The sequence below is a fragment of the Misgurnus anguillicaudatus genome, chromosome 19, assembly GCF_027580225.2.
Source record: "Misgurnus anguillicaudatus chromosome 19, ASM2758022v2, whole genome shotgun sequence".
Taxonomy (NCBI): domain Eukaryota; kingdom Metazoa; phylum Chordata; class Actinopteri; order Cypriniformes; family Cobitidae; genus Misgurnus; species Misgurnus anguillicaudatus.
In genome coordinates, this window is record NC_073355.2 from 32,377,089 (window position 1) to 32,395,200 (window position 18,112).

Consider the following 18,112-nt stretch of genomic DNA (forward strand, 5'->3'; position numbering starts at 1 on the left):
AACCAGTCTAAGGTCGCACTTTGTAGCAATAGCCAACAATACTGTACATTGTATGGGTCAAAATGATAGATTTTCCATTTATGCAGAAATCATTAAGATATCAAGTAAAAATCATGTTCCATGAAGATATTTTTTACATTTTCTTACCGTAAATCTTTTTGTGAGTGGATGCAGTTGCTAAGGACAACTTTATAGGCAATTTTCTCAATTTTTATTTTTGAACTCTCAGATTCCAGATTTGTGTATCTGCCAAATATTGTCCTCCTAACAAACCACAGATTTCTGGAAAACATTTATTCAACTTTCAGATGATGTACAGCAGGGAAAATAAGTATTTGACACAACAGCACCCCCATCAGCAAGGTGACATCCAAGTGGGCCATTGACACAAAACTCCACCAGATGTAGCTGTCAAGCCAAATATTAAAATCATACAAAGAAATCAGAACATTCAAGTATACAAGTTGAGTCACAATAAAGTGAAATGACACAGGGAACAAGCATGGAACACTCTTTATTTAATATTTTGTAGAAAAGCCTTTGCTGGTGATTACAGCTTCTAGACGCCTCTTGTATGGAGAGACTAGTCGTCAGGAGTGATTCTGGCCCGTTCGTCCACACAAATGGTCTCGAAGGTCTTAAATCTTGAAGGTTCCTTGGGCCTCTTTTATGAACTTGGATCTTCAGTTCTCTCACTGGGCCATTCAAGCAACTTGATTTTCTTTCTTTGAAACCACTTCATTGTTTCTTTGGCCTTGTGTTTGTCCACCCTCTTTTCATTTTCAACTTTCTGGTAGATGGCAGCAGATTTTTATCCAGAATGTCCTGGTACATTTCTCCATCCATCCTGCCTTCAAAAAATGAAGTCTGCCAGTACCTCTTGCTGGAAAGCAGCCCCAAACCATGATGCTTCCACCCCCAATCTTAACTGTTGGTATGGTGTTCTTGGGGTGGTGGGCAGTGCCAATTCTTCTCCAAACATGATGTGTAGAATGACTGGCAAAAAGTTCAATTTTGCTTTCATCTGACCATACTATAGTTTCCCAATAATCCACAGGCTTCTCCAAATGCTCTTTCGCAAACTTTAACCGAACCTCAACACGCATTTTGTTCAGCAATGGAGTCTTGCGTGGTGAGCGTCCATGGATGCCATAGCGGTTCAGTGCATTGCTAATAGTTTTCTTTTAAACAACAGTACCTGCTGATGCAAGGTCTTCCTGAAGTCCTGCAGAGTGGTTCTTGGAGAACTCTCCTGATTATTCTTTGGACTCCTGGGACAGGGATCTTACATGGAACACCTGATTGTGACCAGTTTTAGGTGTAGTGATGGACTTTCCATTTTGGAAATGCCCCTATAACCATTCCCCAATTCAACGATAAAATTACGAAGATCTTGAGAGAGTTCTTTGCTTTAACCCATCATGAAGTCTTTCCTGTGTGCCTCCTGGATAACGAGAAGCCTTTATAGGCCATCAATTAGGACTAAAGCAGCTGATATCAATTAGTACTGATAGGGGGCAGGGTTTCTCTCTCAATACTGAAAGATTTCAGGTGATCCCCTGGGTTTCTATGCCACTTTGTACCTTGTTCTCTTCATGTGTTCAATACTTATTCCCTACGTAATTTCACTTTATTTATTATGACTCAACTTGTATACTTAAATGTTCTGATGTCTTTGTATGAATTCAATATTTGCTTAATGGCCACATCTGGCGGAAATTTTGCCCCAATAGCCACCCAGAAATCTCCCCACTGACAAAAATGCTGATGTGTCAAATACTTATTTTCCCAGAGGTATAAATCTCAATAAAAAAAAAATTATGCTTATAACTCTTAGGTTTTGTGGTCCATGGTCACAAATAATATGAATACACTGTTAATTATGATTTGTTGGTTCAACTTGCCTAGTTGCATTCAAAATTTAATTGATTTGACTTAAAAATATTAGTTGACACAAAAAGTTGTGTCAACTAATATTTTTAAGTGAAATCAACTCAAAACTTAAAGGCAGCCATGTAACTTACTTAAAATTAAACCAACAAATATATATTTTTTACATTGTAGACCATTATAGTAAGTTCACTAATCACTCAAAAAGATAAGAGGTTATAATTTAATTTAAAAGTCTACTTATCTGTTCTTTCAAGCAGAAATAACCATTTGAGGCATCAGTGGACTATAACAATAGAATTGTGGCTGAATTCCTGTTACCATTAGCACAAAATGATAAACTCATTCCTCTCATAACCAAATTGTCTTTCAGTAAGCTATATTTCACTTATGTACTTTTACTTTCTGCATTACATTGATTACAGACCATACATTGTTATTATTCATGCCAGTTGCAGAGATTGAATATTTTCAATCTTCAGAATTCCAGAATAAATATGTTTTGACAAAATGGCAGCACAGAGGTAACAACAAAAAAATATGTTCTTTCAAAGCATTTTGTTTCATTACAGGTACCATTAGGACAAATCTGGTCAGTTTCATTGACTAGAGTTGGTAGTCAGCTGGTTTGGTTAGGATGTCTTTTCACAAATTTGGATATTTAATATTCTATGTACTTGATCAATCAACTAAATCCAATGCTTTGTGGTTTCTGAAAATCTTGTGCCAACATTAGGCCTAAATAAAGACTCTTTAAACACAGTATAAAATAGAGTATAAAATACACAAGGGGTTAATAGCACCAACCACACCCCTGAATTTCTCTGTCCCTCAACCACCATAAATTCCTATCTGCATTGGTCCCCATAATCCCCAAAAGAAGTCCCAATGTTCATGTTTCCACCCAAATGTTCCCATTTCCCCATGTAACACTACCAGCCTGACTTGTTAAGGCTGTGGCGTACATCCTTACATGACACATTAGTAGTCTTCATTCTGGTACCCACCAGAGCCGTCGTAATTGGCCTCCATGTCAGGGTTGTATGCAGTATATTCTGTACCTGTAGAGGGCGCTGCTGCTGGATCTTGGGTTGGATCAATATAGTCCTGAGAGAAGAGAGAGGAGCTTGATCCTAGCTTGTACCTCTGGAATCCTAAGAAAGCTTGAGCAGCCTTTAGACAATGAGGATAATGAAGGAGGTGGAGAAGAGGGGTTAGAAGAGTGGGGTGGAAAATGCATGGGGGGCGGTGCAAAGGGAATAATAGGATTATGACAACGGTCACATGGAGGTGGTTTTTAGAGAGGTGAATTAATATGTCAAGTTAAACAAGTTTTGGAAGGTAGGTGAAATGGTGTAGAAATTAATGCGAAGAGATAGAAAATGAGAAAGAGAGAAAAAATGAGATAAACATTAGCTTGAGTAAGCAGCAATATTAATATTGTTAGTCTGATTAAAGCTTAACACAGCCAAGAATAATTTTAGACAATGGCCCTAAATGTTATATTAGTTATACATTTAAGTAGTTTTTACAAACCTTACAAAAACAATACTGGTGTGCATTTTGGGACAAAACAATGGCACTTATATATGTTAGGATATGTCAGTGAAAGATGTTTTTAAATTAAGGTAGTTACGTGCATTTTAGTCTGGGACTGTCCAGGAAAACACCCATAAATGTCAAACTTAAGACTGTTTAATCAAAAAAATTCAGAAAATAAAGCAGTAAAGTTACAGGATTTGTCTCACAACAACAGTTGCTCAGCTGTAAACAAATACTATTAAAAAACAATCAATGAAAAACATGACAACAGCGTGATTGAAAGAAGAAAAACCATTAGGCCACAAAACCCTGCTGGCAGCCTTTAAAGGGACACTCCACTTTTTTTGAAAATATGCTCATTTTCCAGCTCCCCTAGAGTCAAACATTTGATTTTTATAGTTTTGGAATCTATTCAGCTGATCTCCGGGTCTGGCGGTACTACTTTTAGCATAGCTTAGCATAATCCATTCAATCTAATTAGACCATTAGCATCGCACTCAAAGAGTTTCGATATTTTTCCTATTTAAAACTTGACTCTTCTGTAGTTACATCGTGTACTAAGACCGACTGAAAATTAAAAGTTGGCAGATATGGCTAGGACTATACTCTCAAACTGGCGCAACAATCAAGGACTCCGCTGCCGCAACATGGCTGCAGCAGGCGCAATGATAGGCAGTGCCAAAAATAGCACCCCCATCTAGATGTCGCCTTGGCTACGGCAGTTCATTGGACCGAATGCGTCAAATAGAGCCGCCATCTTGAAACAGGGGAACCCCACATCAGCATCATTGTAGGCAATGGTGTAACTGAAATAAAATCACCATAAATCGTCATGAATGCGATTTTCTTGGTTTTCTTTTGGTTCGTTTCAACAGTCAGACATGGATTAGCATTGAGTCCAGAAAAAAATAAAAGTTTTGATATTATGAAAATCTACTTTTTCTAACTATAATGCATAGTGCTAGTGGGCCTAACATCAATACGCAGCACAAAAGTCTGGCATCGTCCATGAATTCGAAGTACAGGCGGAGATAGCAGCTTTACCTAGCTACTTCCTATGACAAGACCCCTGTTACAAGATGGCTTAGAACCCCAAGGCGCCTTTAGTGTATATATCTATGGACAGTTACTAAGGGGACCATTTTCGGCTGCTGCGTAACATTGCGCCACCTGCAGCCATGCCACAGCAGCAAAGTCCCCGACCACCACGCCAGTCTGAAAGCACAGTTTCCAGCCACATCTGCCCAGAAAATCACAACTTTTAGTTTTCTGTCGGTCTTAGTACACAATGTAACTACAAAAGAGTCAAGTTTTATATAGGAAAAACATCAAAACTGGTCACTTTCCAGCATGATGCCAACGGTCCAATCAGATCCAATGGACTATGCCAAGCCATGCCAAAAGCGGTAGTGCCAGACCCAGAGATCAGCCGAATGGACTCCAAAACGGCACAAATCAAACGTTCAACTCCAGGAAGCTGGAAAATGAGCATACTCCCCTAAAAAGTGGAGTGTCCCTTTAAGATTTTTTAAAGGGATAGTTTACCAAAATATTTAAATTCTGTCATCATTTTTCTAATTTGTTGAAATTAGATATTTTGAAACCCAACTGTTGATGAGCCCCATTCACTTCCATAGTATTCTTTTTTCCTGCAAAGTCAATGGAGATCATGATTGTTTTGGTTACAAACATTCCTGAAAATATCTTCATTCATGTTGTATACAGTATACATGTGTGTAAAAACATGAGATGGAGAAAAAAAATACAGAATTTTCATTTTTGGGTGAACTATCCCTTTAATATAACACCATGCTAACAAGAAAGCTTGTGTGGTTAAATGTGTTTCTGATGCCCCCTAGTCAATTAAAGCTGTAACTGCAGTTTAACAAAAATCAAGTCTTCTTACTTATACATTTACTCTTAAAAGACTCTATTAAAAATACTGAATGTGTATGTTCAAAAACAAAAAAATAGCACTTAGACACTTAAAAACTTTAAATTAAAATCATACTTATTCCAACAACTGATGAAACGCAATAACTAATGTAAATCTAATAAACTCTATAACATTCATGGTTATGATACTGAGACCAAAAAGTGTTAAATATTGTACCCATGAAGCACAGTATTAAACTAATGCTTTGATAAACTTTGATAAACCATCACTGGAATGGAAATTCAGAGGTGTTTAATATATTATTGCTCATTTAAAGCTCTTCTGAGTTAATACTGGGAGGTTCAAGGGTTGTGCCTTTTGTAAACATATGTGACCCTGCCTTTGAAAACCCAGCTAATGTCATTTTAAGTAATTTGCTGTTTTCTGCATAAATGATGTAAAGAGCATTCTGTGAAAATATAATCTTGATGACTTTAATATTGACTGAGTAAAGTCATGTCAAAGATTAAAATGTATGTGAAATCAAAACTTTGTTTGATGCTCCTAATCTCATTAGATTTTGATACTTTAGACTGGTTTTCATAAGAAAGGTCATAAATGTGTTAAATGTTAGACAAATGGAGGTGGTGTTTGAGGGGTGAACAGTTTGTTGTATTCCTCTTCGAACGCGACTTTCTTTAGCCGCTCCGAGGCCAGCATTGTAAGAACCCCCTAGAGAAAAACAGATCGGTCAGAGCCAGTGATCAAATGAACAACAGGAAATGCTGAAAAACATTACAACGGCGGTGGATTAATCTTGTCAGTGCAGCGAGGTCTGCAAGAGAAGCGCTGAGGATTAAATCAAAAGCACAAGGGTTAGAAAGACAACGTATGCAAACCAACAAAGAAGCAAAGATTATTGTGTTAAATACAGTAAATGCTCATGGGAAGACACCATAGAAAAGATTAGTGAATCAGATTTGTATTATAACATAATATTAGGGAACATTAAAAGATGTACATAAGCCAGTACAAACCCATGTGAATATGGAGAAGAAGGAAAAGGTTATGGCGGCTCTGGCAGCATCTCCGCCCTCTTTCAGGGGGTTATCGTCTGGTTTGGACACCTGCCACTGATTGGCCAAGAAACAGAATCCCACAAACCACATGAAAGACCAGAACGCTGGAAGAAACAGAGAACAGGTGCAAGAAAATGGATATATGTGCCAGAACTGGGTTTCGTAATTAGGTTTGATTTGCCATATGGTACGTGATAAAGAAATAAAACCAAAACATTTATTCGAAAGTCAACACAGTGTATGTAATATACAGTATGTATACTTTTTATTGTCTTTTTAAAATTTTAAATATTAGTAATATGGGCTGATATGACTTCAATAGTTGAATACATGGGATAGTGGAATACAGCATCTCAAAAAGAGCTTCGTTTTAAAAATCTGAAAATTTCCCTGCATAAAGAAAATGTACATATGTACAGTATGCATATAATATACTGTTGCAATAAGAACAGTATGGGGTTTTGAGCATAGCTATTAAAAAGTTTTATTATTTTAAAACAAAGCACTCATTTGTCTACATTATAGTAGGTCTAGTAGTCACTTTTAACCAACAGAGGGCACTATGTGAATGTTGTGGTACAGGAAGCTCAGATTTAACTCTAAAAGTGCTTTTAAGTACTAAAGAGCATATGAGTGTAAATTATAGTATGATGAGGATTTGAGAAAAGCATGCAAGATGTAATCGTTATATAAAAAGATGCGGACCGCTCAGGGCTCGTAATGCATTTTCAGATGTTTTTGTAAACAATTTGAGCAATATTTAACATTTAAATGGGTTTACCGATGATGTGAGATGCCAAAACAGTGCAATGGAATAAATGAAGATGTCTACACAGTTTTAGCACAAACTAAACTCCATCAGGTGAAGCTGGTTTAAAGAGGACACATTTCACAAGACTTTTTTAATATATGTCCCCATATGTGAAGTTTTAGTTCAAAATACCATATAGATAATTTATTATAGCATGTTAAAATTGCCACTTAGGTGTAAGCAAAAATGTGCTGTTTTTGTGTGTGTCCTTTTAAACGCAAATGAGTTGATCTCTGTACTAAATGGCAGTGCCGTGGTTGGATAGTGCAGATTAAGGGGCGGTATTATCCCCTTCTGACATCACAAGGGGAGCCAAATGACCTATTTTTTCACATGCTTGCAGAGAATTGTTTACCAAAACAAGTTACTGGGTTGATCTTTTCATATTTTCTAGGTTGATAGAGACACTGGGGACCCAAATATAGCACTTAAACATGGAAAAAGTCAGAATGAAAGTATACCATACCCGAAACACCGATATCAGCCAACACGGCCTTCTTACGGTCTTTGACGCTGCTTATCTGAGGGAAATACACATCGAGAGCCAGAAAAGCAGCGCAACTGAGGAAAGCCAGCGCACCCATCCCAACACCATAGTTACAGGCATTCTGATTCTTGTTGAAGATACAGAACTCCTCCGGTGAATCTGGAGGGTTCACATATCCCTCATTAGCAATACATCCAAAAATCACGATGGAAAAAATCTGGGGACAAAAAAAACATAAAAATTATGTTAAGTGCGGAGATAAAGATTTTAAAGGATTTTGTGTAATAGTGCATGACATGAACTTTTTACATTTGATATTGTAATGTAAACTCAGGGTCATTTATAATCCTAGGTTATTTTGTGCCATGATTCATACGTCAACCTGGCCATTTTTAACTGGAACATTTTCTGGCACAACTTTAAAATACTGTACTGGTCAAAAATAATTATGAGGTTTGTTCATAGGACTAGTTTAGTAGGACTGAATTAGATTTATTAGCTAATCATCACAAACAGCACTGAATGCCATTTTAAAGGTGCAGTGTGTAATTTTTAGAAGGATCTTTTGACAGAAATGCAAAATAATATACAAAACTGTATTATCAGGGGTGTATAAAGACCTTTCATAATGAACTGTTATGTTTTTATTACCTTAGAATGAGACATTTTTATCTACATACACAGAGGGTCCCCTTACATGGAAGTTGCCATTTTGAGCTGCCATTTTTCTACAGAAGCCCTTAACGGACATTTTTTTTACTAAGTTGTCTCCAACGATGACATGATGTCCGGTGGCGGCTACCGTAGCTTCTCTATGTGTTTCAAAAGCGAGGAGTGAGCCGTGGACTTAGCAGTAGGCTTGCCGCGATAGTCGGTGAAACGGTGATAACCGGTTTTTCAGCCTCTCACCGGTTAGATCACTTGCCCACCGCGACACCGTCTTTCACCGTCGTTTTGATATTTCCGTCGTTTTGATATTTTCGTGTAATTAAGTCATTTAGTTCCGTTAGAGAGAGCAAACACACTGTGTGTCTGCTGCCTGAATGTGAACGCGCGTCACATCACAGAGCAGCAGGTGTCAGATTTCATTCCTTTCAGAGTTTGCAAGGAGAGCTGACTGACCAGATGATGTCAGAAGCGGCGTGCTTACTCGTTTTTGTTATAATATACATATATGATGTTGAATATAAGCAAGATCATTTTGTTGTTGTGTTTTTCATCAAGAAAAATAATAAACCCATCATTCAAGCAGCGTTTCATGGAGAAGTAGCCGGTTGCTCTGCTTGGGACTGGCGGGTTCTGTGAGAATTACATGCGCACTTTGACTCAAGCACTTAATTAAACCAGCTGTTGCACTCGCATTGCACGCAAATCTATACGCGATTTAACGCAGTTTACGCAAACGATGCATTTAAACAGTTGCGTAATTCAAAAGTGAAAGTAAATTGTGCATGACTGCATGCGCATTTATAAGCCCCTCCCACCCGGTGATACCGGGATCACCGGGTTTGTGACGCGCCGATTAACCGGTGAGAAAATTCTGTCACCGCGGCAACCCTACTTAGCAGTTGGTTGCAATTCGCAACCTCACCACTAGATCCCACTAAAATTTACATACTGCAGGGTTTGATTTCTACTAAGTGTAACTTTTTTAAAGACAAATCAGACATTCTATTTTGGCTCCAGAGAAAAAAACAACAACAAGAATCTTTAGGAAAATAAGGGCACATTTGGGCAAAGCTACAATGTTACCTAAATAATCAGCTTTAACATTCACCTATAATGCTTATCATGTGGGGGTTTGGCAACACTGAATCAAATGAACACTAAATCTATGGGATACACTTTAAATGCTTCATTCAAACTTTATCTTGATCTCATCAGACTAATTTGGGCGACAGATTGCAAAATTTCATGATGATATCATCAGATGAACTACCACAGATACTTTCGGATAGGCATTCAGCTGTCTGGATCACAAGGCCCATCGCCAATGAGGGCATGAAAGCAAGCATTGTAACACGACGCAGCACATGGGATCCTGATCTTGTGATCATCATCAGCAGAAAAGTTTTACTTGCTTTCTATTTAAACCTGGTTTACATTTTCTTAGGTAAGCTTGAGTGATAACATGAGCATTTCTCTCTTATTGTCAATAATATTTTGATTTCAATGATAAAGGATTCTATATACATCAAGTATAAATTATATACTTGAAATAATACACATATATAAATATTACATACATGTCACATTTTGTAGTTCAGCATCTCCCACAAGGTCAGCGTGTCAAATTTGATTGGATTTCATTGGTCCTCCTAAAATTGATGGTTCGTCATTCAGCAAGGCATACAGTATATCAGCTGATGCTTGTTTGTTTGGGTGCTATTTCAGATCAGTCAACCACCGCTCGCCCACCAATAAATCAATCAACACCTTTAAAGGAACAGGGATATAGTGGTATAGAGCTGTTTTGCTAGTCAATAGCACCCTTTATACAATTCACAATGGCGTTTGTGTAGCAGGTTGTGTAATGCAAGATAGCGGGCCATACAATAAAACGTTTCCATGAAGTTTGTACTTGCATCTAAATCTTAAACTTTAAGTGTAACATCAATACCAAATTCGTGTGTGTGTGATGCTTTGCATATTTTATAAGCGAATCACTCGGCTATCTTGTACGCGAGTCTTATGGATTTTTTCTACTACAGTGGCCTTGATCCATAATTATTCCTTTCTTCCTCAGTTTGTTACATACCAAGCTTTGCGTCTCTATCACCCTCCCCCCTCCAACCCCCTCTTAATCTCGCTGACCTTGTGTTCACTGTGCAGAGAAAGAGAGATCACGAGAGAGGCTGAGTCATGGGACTACATGTGAAGACCACCTATACCAGTGGTTCTCAAACTGGGGGCCGTGGCCTTATAAAATACATGAATGCATCATGAATTCTGTGCAATTAAACCTATAACCAGCAGCATTATGTTGTATAATTTAACATTTTAATAAAAATGTTTTATGTCATAAATTTTCTTTGGGAGGGTGTGAAGGGATGCACCGTACACAAGGGAGGCAGAGAATGGGGGAGGCTGCAGACCTAGAATGGGAAGGTCATATGAAAATTAATATATCTATATGTACTTCAGTAATCCAGTCATTTAGTTTTTTATACCCAGAGAACGATTACATAAATGTTTTCGATATTGATCAGGAGGGCGTTTTAAACAATGAAACTTGCATTAATGATACAAAGACCTTATTATATGTCAATATAACAAGGTAAAGTTGATTACTAATGTCATGATGACATATTTAAAGCAAATATTGTACAAATCTTTCCCCCACAATCATACTATAGGTTTATACTTAGAGCTCTATGATTTCCGTGATACAGAAAACACAATCCAAGCATAAACATTCATTCCAACGTCCAAACATTTGCTTTTGTGTAATGTTGGACTTAAAGAAAGATATGTTCTTTCCTCGTCATGCATTGCAAACAATGACAAGGGTCGCCTCATCAGAGCGCAAGCATGTTTCGTCTAATGGGGCATACACACCAAACGCGAGTTCAACGATTTGCGCGAGTAGATTACATACAAAGTCAATGCAAAGACGCGATCAGACGCAAACACGCGCTATTCGCCTCAAACGTGCCTTCGCGTAAGTTGACAATATTCAACTCAAGCGAAAAATGCATTACACATAGTTAAAGCATGCGAGTAATCTAGAGCGAGCAATGCGATGCCACGCGTTTGGTGTGTACGTAACATAACGCTGCGTTCACACCAGCCACGGTAGAGCCGTCAAGCGCGAGTGATTTCAATGTAAAGACGCGTTGATGCGCGTCTGGAGGTCTCGTGGCACGAATGAGGCGCGGTAGATGCGATTTAGCCTCATTTGCGCGAATGATGCGAATTGAGCGTTGCCGCCGGAGCTTAACCAATCAGAATCTTGCTCTAGTAGTGACGTGATTACAGGAAGCGAGCGGCGATGCAGAAGCCCCTCCCATGATGCGAATTTCCACGTGAATGTCTCGATGACTAGAATTTCACGCGTGAATGAAGCAATTTACTCAAAATGTTCATGCGGCAAACTACCTCAAACGCGGCTGTAAGCCAGCCTTGCGTGCGCACACGTTTGCACTTTGCACAGCTTTGAAGGTATATTTAAAGGATCATTCACAAAATCAGGATAGATGAAGAAAATGGACCCACCACTGCAAACAAACAACAAGAAAACAAATACCAGGAACGAAACGCTGTTCACATCTATTTAAAAGTGTATAGCTTGTATACAGTATGTTCCTCAGACAACATGAGGGCTACATCTGGAGTGCAGCCGCGCACACAGGAGCATCGGCACTGGCAGTCAACACAGTAAATAATAAAATGGATTTCATAGGGCCTTATACACTCACCTAAAGGATTATTAGGAACCCCATACTAATAGTGTGTTTGACCCCCTTTTGCCTTCAGAACTGCCTTAATACTACGTGGCATTGATTCAACAAGGTGCTGAAAGCATTCTTTAGAAATCTTGGCCCATATTGATAGGATAGCATCTTGCAGTTGTTGGAGATTTGTGGTATGCACATCCAGGGCATGAAGCTCCCGTTCCACCACATCCCAAAGATGCTCTATTGGGTTGAGATCTGGTGACTGTGGGGGCCATTTTAGTACAAGTCATTGTCATGTTTAAGAAACCAACTTGAAATGATTCGAGCTTTTTGACATGGTGCATTATCCTGCTGGAAGTAGCCATCAGAGGATGGGTACATGGTGGTCATAAAGGGATGGACATGGTCAGAAACAATGCTCAGGTGGGCCGTGGCATTTAAAAGATGCCCAATTGGCACTAAGGGGCCTAAAGTGAGCGAAGAAAACATCCCCCACACCATTGCATTAGTGAGAAATTGAACAGGTGTTCCTAATAATCCTTTAGCTGAGTGTGTACTGTAATGCTACTGAATTGTGGTCAAAATGTTTAAGCTCAGAAAGCACAAAAATCTCACATTCAAGTAATCCAAATGACTTCAGTGGGTTAATATCTCTTACTCCTTAGGGATTGATGCATTGCGTATTAAAACATACATTAGAAAGGGTAAGTTCAACTGGTCACAAGACAAGCAAAAGCCAGGATATTATTTAAAACAAGACAGTTTTCAGCTCAAGAAAGGAATTCATTTACATCTAGGATGGCATGAGAGTGAGTAAATGATAGCATTTTTTTTTTTTTTGGTGAACTATTCCTTCAATTAACTTTGAGGATGTAAAATTTACAATTCAGGTCTTTAGATAAGAGACGTCTAGATGAAGGAAATGTTATAGTTGTGTAACAAATGATGATAAGGCTTTTTTACTCTTCAACCTCTAGTAGTACACAAGCACTTTCTTGTCAAAGGTGTAGTTGTATTACATCAAATGTACTCCAATAAAGCAGTTACATGATAAAAAAAAGATAATAATAAAGATGCAAATAATGCACAAGTAAAGAGAACCACTGTCAAAACATTACAACCAGATAAGGGAAAATCCTGCCAGGAAACAGATGAATCAGACGGTAATCTTTTCATTTTAATATTGTTAGAGGGATAAACAGGATCTGCAAACTATATTTTCCCCTTGATATAATGACCGTGCAGGGTTAAAGGTGGACATATGGGCAGAAAAGGAGAGTATGCCACCCTGCAGCAGTATTCAGCAGTGCCATTAGTGCAGTAAAATGACCATGCTATATTTAAAGCATCATATGCACATTGTACAGAACAGAGCAGAGAGGGCTGTGCCCATAATATAATTTGCAACAAAAGTTTAAAAAAGTACATGCAGACGAGCCAGGAAATTGCATGGTTAATACAATTTAGTATTTTTCAAAACATACTGCAGTTAGATGCTGGTTTAATACAATGAGAGTTTGGGAAGAAATTAATGAGCTGATGATGTCATGTTTGGGACCATCTTTTTCAAAAGACCATGTGCACAAACAAGCAATGAAGAAGAAGTGCAAAGCTTAAAGGGATAGTTCACCAAACACAAAAAAAAAATTGATAAATAAAGGTAAGCACACAGTATTTGTTTTTCAATTTAAGTCAATGGGTACCCTTAACTTTGTGGTTAGTTACCATAATTTATCAAAATGCCTTTGTGTTAAATATAACAACATGAGCGTAAGAACATTTTTAGGTGAGCAATCCCTTTAACACAAGACCTTTTAGACGTTCATCATGATTAGGCAATAGGCATGCATTTGTTTTTTTTAGACTATTGCATGCTAAAGTTGCTGTTCTTTTAGTTATGACATTGAAAGGTTTAAACAGGGTCATATGATACAACACACAAAGGTTTCATTACTATACAGCTGTATGCTAGAGGCAATTTCATTAATGCCTTTACTGTTTATCTATTTTCCTTATAGTGAGCTTGTTACTATCCAGCCTGAGGTCTTGGATTGTTGTCATGCCAACGTAGCAGCACTCATTCACTCAACCAATCAGATTAAGAATCAGATGAACACACCTCCATGCATCAGACTGCATACATACTGGCACTAACATGTAATGTAAATGCTGGTTACTTCAGGACAAAAGAACAGACACCATCTTATATGATTCACAGCCAAAACACAGTAGTAAGACTGTATGCATGGTCAGACATCCAAGCAATTCACAAACAATATTTTTTTAAATAAAAAGGGATCTTTGCAATAATGCCATAAAATAAGCTTTTAACTCAAAGGTTTTTTTAAAGGTGCCAAATAATGCATTGAAATAATGTGTTAAATTGTTCCTTGATACTTACATAGAAGGTATGTAACTTTATTAAAGGAATATTCAATTTTCTTAAAAGAAAAATCCAGATAATTTTCTCACCACCATGTCATCCAGGATGTTGATGTCTTTCTTTGTTCGGTCGGGAGGAAATTGTGTTTTTTGGGGAGGACGTTCCAGGATTTTTCTCATTTTGATGGACTTTGATGGACACCAACACTTAACTCAACACTTAACAGTTTTTTTCAACATAGTTTCAAAGGACTCTAAACGATCCCAAACGAGGCATAAGGGTCTTATCTAGCAAAACGATTGTCATTTGTGACAAGAAAAATAGAAAATATGCTCTTTTAAACCACAACTTTTTAGGTTTATATAAAAATGAGGACGCAAACACGTTTGAGGCTCACAATATGTCATTACAATGTACAGAGCTCTTATTATTCATCTATGCCTCTAAATACAGTTTTTATTCTATGGCACCTTTAAAAAACTTTCTTCCTTTTTAAGGTCTGTAGAAGTTTACAAAGGACCTTTGTGCAACAGAAGGTTTTGTGAATGTTAAAGGCTCTTTATGTAATCATACAGCGTTGATAAAGATCTTTTTCATTTTCAAGAATGCAGTAATAAAATAAAGCTAAATATCAAATAAGCAAACGCAATAACTTTCAAAAGACTTTTTAATAACGTAAAATAAATCTTTGGTGTCCGAGTACATATGTGAAGTTTAAGCTCAAAATACCATATAGATAATTTATTATAGCATGTAAAAATTGACACTTTGTAGGTCTAAGCAAAAATGTCCTTTTTAAATGTAAATGAGCTAATCTCTGCCCTAAATTGTAGTGCCGTGGTTGGATAGTGCAGATTAAGGGGATGTATTATCCCCTTCTGACATCACAAGGGGAGCCAGATTTCAATTGCAGAGAATGGTTTACCAAAACTAAGTTATTGGGTTGATCCTTTTCACATTTTTTAGCTTGATAGAAGCACTGGGGACCCAATTATAGCACTTAAAGATGGAAAAAGTCAGACTTTCTTGATATGTCCCCTTAAAAGTTGGTTAAAGTTATATATAAGTTATTATAAGACAATCTAATATTTGTTAAAGGGGACATATCATGAAAATCTGACTTTTTCCATGTTGTGGTAAACCATTCTCTGCAAGCATGTGAAAAATAAGTTAGTTGAAATCTGGCTCCCCTTGTGATGTCAGAAGGGGATAATACCTCCCCTTAATCTGCAACCTAATCTATCCAACCATGGCACTACAATTTAGTGCAGATATCAGCTCATTTGCATTTTAAAAGGACACACACCTACAAAGTGTCAATTTTAACATGTTGTAATAAATTATCTATATGGTATTTTGAGCTACAACTTCAGAAATGTACTCTGGGGACACCAAAGATTTATTTTACATCCTAAAAAGTCTTGTGTAATGTCACCTTTAATGATGCTACCCATTTCATTGTTGTGGCTTAATCTCCCCATATAATCTCTTCCACCACTCCCTCACAAAATGTTACTAGCATTACCAGGAGCCAGCTTATTTCGAAGGTAATATTCATTTTTAAATGCCTGTAAAAATGAACTGCAAGACTTTATAGAGGAAGACATTAAGTACATTAAGTACGAATTAATAAGTACATTAATTCGTTATAAATTCTACATTAATGCCACACATAACCTTTCTTTCAGCAGCTTCACCTGTGTTATTCTCTACATATGAAGTCAGTCAATGGGCCGTCTGATGCCTGAAGCGGATCAATCACAAGTAATGGCGTGGAAATACATAGATCGATTCAATTCAGCCTAAACATGGGCTTCAACTTTTCTCAAGCAGGTGGCAAAACTGCAATAAATTCATTTAAGTCTAGCACAAACAAACCACTCTTGTTTGGGAGTAACGTTAAGTTAATTGCATATCATGTTATTTGACAACAGAATATCGACTATGATAGCAAACTCAGGAATTCTAATAAACTGCCCTTTGACATTTAGCTTACTAGACAAGAGGGAATGTGTTTTATTACACTATTTGACTTTCAAATCACCATTGTTGCTTACAATTTACTGTGAAACAGTAAAATTAACTTGCATATTAGCACGAGATTGTGTATTTAGGCGGCAAAGATTTACGAAGCGGCGTCATCACGTGACGCTCGAACTGGCACTTAAATCACGTTATTAGTAGAATGGCTCTCACCCATGACACGATACGAAGAATGGCCTGCGGTTGCTGAATGAAGGTAATTGGGTCGAAGGTTCCTCCAGCCTTGCCAGCCCCGTATGCCTGCTCCATCCTCACAGGTTCGTGGTTTCTCCGTGTCGGAAGTTTATTCAGAGAGATAATTGACCTTGGGTGTCGAATCGATTTCTCCTCGCGCCTCAGAGACTCGCCTCCGTATGTTTAAAGCTCTCGCGCTTGGGTGTCCCTTCGTGGAGGGTTTCCTGGTAAAACGATGTCCCTTCCACCTAGCACCTCTCTCATTTCAAGGGTGGAGAGAGGAGACTGTAAACACGCATCCGGGGAACGCGAGAGCGCGCATTATGCTGTCAAGACCGATGCGCACTCGCGAGGATAGGCTATTGTGCGCGCCGCCGACCACGTGCCCGACGAATGCCTTGTGAGGCGGTGTTAATTCAATCACGCAAAATGTTATTAGAGGAAGTCAATTAAATGCCACTAGACTAAATTTCACTGTTCCCAAAATTAGTTCCAGAATAGCCTACTCTGCATTGAATAATGTATTTTTTTAATTACTAGTCAAAAACCTTGTGCCACCTAGTGACTACTGCGATGCTTAGCCTACTACTATATTTATATATATATATATATATATATATATATATATATATATATATATATATATATATATATATATATACATACAATATTTTATTTTAGGTAAAACTAAGGATACCCCTAGGTAAGTACTTTAACTGTTCCACAATACTGCTGTATTAAGTTGTACAAGCCAAGAAAATGTACATGTACAACTTTTGCGTCTATACTAACACGTACACTATAGACGGTATAATACAGTATAATAATAAATAATATTATAATAAACAATAATAGGCTTTACAATTTCCACAAAGATTGAGGTAAAACTTTCCCCAAATTTTACTAAAGCATATTTGAAATGTTCAGAAAAAGGAATAGCGGGAGAAATATACAGTCTTATGTTGGAATGCTCTATTGGAGTTTTAGAAATAACATATTTAAAAATTTACCATTCCTTCACTTAACTCATTCCTCTCCAGACATTTTTTTCAAAGTTGCCCGCCAGCATTTTTTGTGATTTTCACAAAAGTTTCACAAAATGCCTTTCAGGAAAAATTTCTTCGAAAAATATATAAACATACAAATATATCAAATGAAAGAACAGAAAATCTGCTTTCAAACAAACAAGCAAACAAATCTGAAAAAAAAAACATTTTTCCTATATTTATTTTTCTCTGCTTATAAACTCTTAAATATATATACTAATTCTTGAAAAATTAGTGCTGTTTTTAAAGAAAAGAATGGAGGCCATACAAAATATTTAGATTGTTTTTTTTAAGAATCTTTGTAGGGTGTACTCATTTTTGCATCACCTCATATGGTTAAAATGTGTTATTTTTCGTATCCTTAAGATGGTAAGTTACTTTTAC

The 18,112-nt window shown here is 37.4% G+C and overlaps 1 protein-coding gene across 2 annotated transcripts; it reads right to left on the reverse strand.

The window, feature by feature from the left end:
* Positions 1–1,712: 1,712 nt before the first annotated feature.
* Positions 1,713–17,044, reverse strand: syngr1a (synaptogyrin 1a). 2 transcript variants are annotated; one of them, XM_055194461.2, is made up of 4 exons: positions 16,662–17,043; positions 7,665–7,902; positions 6,346–6,491; positions 1,713–3,063 (listed from the first exon to the last, which is right to left on the reverse strand). In XM_055194461.2, the coding sequence occupies exons 1-4, from the start codon at positions 16,755–16,757 to the stop codon at positions 2,872–2,874; spliced, it is 672 nt and encodes a 223-aa protein (XP_055050436.2). In that variant the 5' UTR covers positions 16,758–17,043; the 3' UTR covers positions 1,713–2,871. The 2 variants fall into 2 exon arrangements, with proteins under 2 accessions (XP_055050436.2, XP_055050437.1); XM_055194462.2 differs by lacking the exon at positions 1,713–3,063 and adding an exon at positions 4,933–6,040 and having other exon boundaries at positions 16,662–17,044.
* Between the last annotated feature and the right edge of the window lie 1,068 nt (positions 17,045–18,112).

What these genes read in the sequence shown, in the direction of transcription:
- syngr1a (XM_055194461.2), bottom strand. Translation starts at nt 16,757, where the DNA reads ATGGAGCAGGCATACGGGGCTGGCAAGGCTGGAGGAACCTTCGACCCA. An exon ending in TTCTTCGTATCGTGTCATGG is followed by an intron (nt 7,903 to 16,661) that starts GTGAGAGCCATT and finishes TTTTGTCCCCAG; the next exon opens with ATTTTTTCCATCGTGATTTT. An exon ending in TCTTCTCCATATTCACATGG is followed by an intron (nt 3,064 to 6,345) that starts GTTTGTACTGGC and finishes CATTGTCTAAAG; the next exon opens with GCTGCTCAAGCTTTCTTAGG.